At 42.5% G+C, this 3,622-nt stretch overlaps 1 protein-coding gene across 1 annotated transcript; it reads left to right on the forward strand.

Annotated features, from left to right (window-relative positions):
- Positions 1-820: 820 nt before the first annotated feature.
- LOC131329105 (uncharacterized) lies at positions 821-1,586 on the forward strand. Its single transcript, XM_058362187.1, has 2 exons — positions 821-1,477; positions 1,560-1,586. Exons 1-2 carry the CDS (start codon positions 821-823, stop codon positions 1,584-1,586), a joined length of 684 nt encoding a protein of 227 aa, XP_058218170.1.
- The last annotated feature ends 2,036 nt before the right edge of the window (positions 1,587-3,622 follow it).

A 3,622-nucleotide genomic window follows, 5' to 3' on the forward strand; every position in this document is an offset into this window, starting at 1 on the left:
GTGTATTTAGTCCAAATGTGGAAAAATATTTTAAGGCATTGATTCGTGGACAAAACGGCCGGTCATATTTGAGGTAATCCGAAGAGTATACGATATGCTTCCCACTTCCGGAATCCTTTCTTCTCTCTCATTTTTGTACTTCTTTTGATTAACTCGTGATATTTGTTCAATCTTGTGGATATCATTGGAAAATGCAATAATTGGTATCGAATATGATGTTGTTGGCTGAGTACTATAGAACTGTTTAGTACAGGGATCGAGTGAACTCATGCACCAATAGCCTATCCAATATGTAGGATGGGTCGAGTATGACTAGGTGAGGAAGGTATTGGGGGAAGGTCACTGGTCATGTACTGAGAATGACATGGTATGAGGTCCCTTGTGATTGTTGCTTCGACTTGGTGGTCGATTATCGCTTATTGATTCCACTTGAACATGAGCTTTGTTATTCTGTTGTATTGTATACTTCCCACATAATTTCTTTTTCAGGTATGGAGCTGGATTAATGGAAATTAAATCAGAGCATATAAGGATTAATTTGGAAAGGTCTTGGAAAAGTTGATAATTTTGGAGCATCTAGAAGATTATTTAGAAAGCGGCTTAAGTTTATTTTGGTGATGTAATTTATTTATGGAGAAAATAGGGGCCTAGAAGTGTTTGAAATACAGTGTATTTTGGAGTTTATTTTTAGAAAATAGAGGGGCTTTACACTCCTACACCGGGTCAACCTTTGATTTTGTACTTGTCTGTAACTCCGACTGCCATGGGATGTTTGCTAGCATAAAAAGGGGATAGTAGAGTCGAGAAGGCTATCTACTATATGAGTGAGAAGATAGTAGGATCCGAGGAGCGCTATACTCCTTTGAAAAAGATGTGTTGGGCGTTTGTTTGGGCCTCCAAAAAGCTGAGGCACTACATGTTGGCTTATTCGGTGAGTCTAATTTCTCGGACGGATCTTATCAAGTATATGTTTGAGAAACTTGCGCTTACTCATAAGTTAGCGTGTTGGTTGCTTTTGCTGGCGGAGTTCGATCTCCAATACATCACAAGGAAATTAGTGAAAGGATGTGCTGTGGCAGAATTTCTGGTTGACCACTCGATTGATGGACAAGAGGACGTGGATTTCACCTTCCCTGATGAAGAAGTTTTAACGATGGTCGAGGTGGTTTGGGCGCTCTATTTTGATGGGGCTGCTAATCAGAAAGGATTTGGGCTTGGAGTACTGTTAATCACGCCTGTCGATGCTCAAATTCCGCTTGCTTTCAAGTTAAACTTTGATGTCACTAATAATCAAGCTGAGTATGAGGCCTTGATCATTGGAATGGAGGCTGCAATTGCTCTTGGAGTCGAAAAGCTCGAAGTAATCGGAGATTCAAACCTGGTAGTCTCTCAAGCCAATGGAGATTGGAAGGTTCGTGAGGAAAAACTGAAGTCTTATTACCAAGATTTGGAAGAACTGATTCCTTGCTTCAATAAGGTTACTTTCACCCATATTCCACGCTTGAAGAATCAGTTCGCCGATACTTTGGCGACTTTGGCTTCAATGATCGAACTTCCAGCGGGAGTTAAGCTACGACCAATTGTGATTGAACAAAGGGACTTGCCTCGTACGAGTATATCAACGCCATCGATGATGGCTTACCCTGGTACCATGATATGGAACTTTGTCAAGCGTGGGGAGTTTCCCGCTGAGGCCACCAGAAAAGATCGAGTCGCCTTACAATGGTTAGCTGCCCAATACATCATTTGTGGAGGGAAACTGTACCAGAGGTCTCATTGTGGGATGCACAAGCTGTGTGTCAATGGCGCTGAAGCAACTAGGATAATGAAGGAGATTCACGAAAGAGTCTGCGGTCCTCACATGAGTGGTGTCATGCTTGCTAGGAAGATCCTAAGGCAAGGCTATTACTGGTCTATAATGGAGTCTTAGTGCATCGACTATGTGCGACGGTGTCACAAGTGCCAAATCCATGCTAACCTACAGCATTTTCCTTCATCAACTTTGTATGGCATGGCTTCACCTTGGCCTTTCTCTGTTTGGGGCATTGATGTCATCGGCATGGTTAGGCCTTCTGCTTTGAATGGTCACAAGTTTATACTAGTGGCAATAGATTACTTCACTAAATGGGTTGAGGCTGAATCTTATAAAACCTTGACAACGGTTCAAGTCACTCAGTTCATTCGAAAGAATATCATTTATCGGTACGGTGTCCCACAGACATTTGTATCAGATAATGGGTCTCATTTCAAGGGTAGGGTTTTGGAGCTCTTTGAGGAATTCAAAATCTAGATCCATCATTCGACAGTCTATCGTCCACAAACAAATGGAGCAGTCGAGGCCGCAAACAAGAATGTCAAGGTGATCATGAAGAAGACTGCTTAATTTGTAAGGGATTGGCACGAGCAACTGCCTTTAGCACTTTGGGGTACTAAACGTCAATCCGAACTTCAACCAGAGCAACTCCCTATTCATTGGTGTATGGGATGGAAGTAGTACTCCCCATCGAACTTGTAGTACAGTCACTAAGAATCATGGCAGAATGTGGTCTCACGGAATCTGAGTGGCTCAGCAGGAGGTTTGTAAAGTTAATGCTGTTTGACGAAAGAAGGCTCCGCGCCTTGTATCATGTTCAAGGGTATCAACGGCGAATCGCTTGCTCATTCAACAAGAAAGTGAAGTCCAGGGACTTAGCAGAAGGGGATATGGTTACAAAGGAAATCCGTGCTTCGATGTTTGATCCTCGCGGGAAGTTCCGACCAAAGCATTCTGGACCTTACATTATGAAGACCATCCTATCTGGGGGTGTTGCTAAACTCATCGATCTCGACGGAAATGAATTCAATACTTTGGTCAGCCTGGATCAACTCAAGTGTTACTATCCCTGAGAAGTGCTTGTTGGACCGAAAACCACAAGGGTGGGCGGTTCCAAGCAAAAATTAGAGCAGCTTGCTAGATTGAAAACCTAAGGAGGCGGTCTAGACAAAAATAAATAGGCAAAAAGTCAAAAGCTCGCTAGAATGGAAATTTGAAAAGGCGGTTCTAGGCAAAAGTTAGAGTGTAAAAGGAGAGGTAAAACACACAAGTGAACCTTAGCCTGAACTACGTTCTGACCTGATTTCTTGAAAAAGGATACGCAGGCAATTTCACCTCGAGATTCGGTCACAATCTTTCAAGTCGATCCATGGTTGATGCATTTTGGCACATATCAAAGGTCGAGAACAAGTCAAGCTGCATTAGAGAATCAAAAGGGGGAAACCCTTTGTCTTTCAACTTTATTGCAAATTACTATTTCTAATAAACAAGCTGAGCACAAAAGCCTTAAAACATTTGAAGCATGAAAACCAGAACAAAATGCTAGAGAAGCCAAACGGCTCACAGCTTATTCTAAATATAGCAAAGTTAGCTCCGAAGTCAGTCGATGTTTTGTCTTTCGCTTATCTCTGCTCGTAGCCATCTTTTATACCGACTCGTTAACGTTGGGCTAAAATCTGGATCAACTGCTTGAATGTCTCTAAGACCCCAGCGCCTTTGGTATCCATTGAGTGTCTGAGCAGTGAAATTGGGAAGACAGAAATTCCCTGTGCTAACGGGATTGTTCTCTTGGGAAATGCCAAGCCGGTG

The sequence above is a fragment of the Rhododendron vialii genome, chromosome 1a, assembly GCF_030253575.1.
Source record: "Rhododendron vialii isolate Sample 1 chromosome 1a, ASM3025357v1".
In the NCBI taxonomy this organism is placed as follows: Eukaryota; Viridiplantae; Streptophyta; class Magnoliopsida; order Ericales; family Ericaceae; genus Rhododendron; species Rhododendron vialii.

Coding starts and splice junctions, on each gene's coding strand:
- LOC131329105 (XM_058362187.1), top strand. CDS start 821: ATGAGTGAGAAGATAGTAGGATCCGAGGAGCGCTATACTCCTTTGAAA. Junction 1,478..1,559: donor TGATTCCTTGCTTCAATAAG/GTTACTTTCACC, acceptor TCGAACTTCCAG/CGGGAGTTAAGCTACGACCA.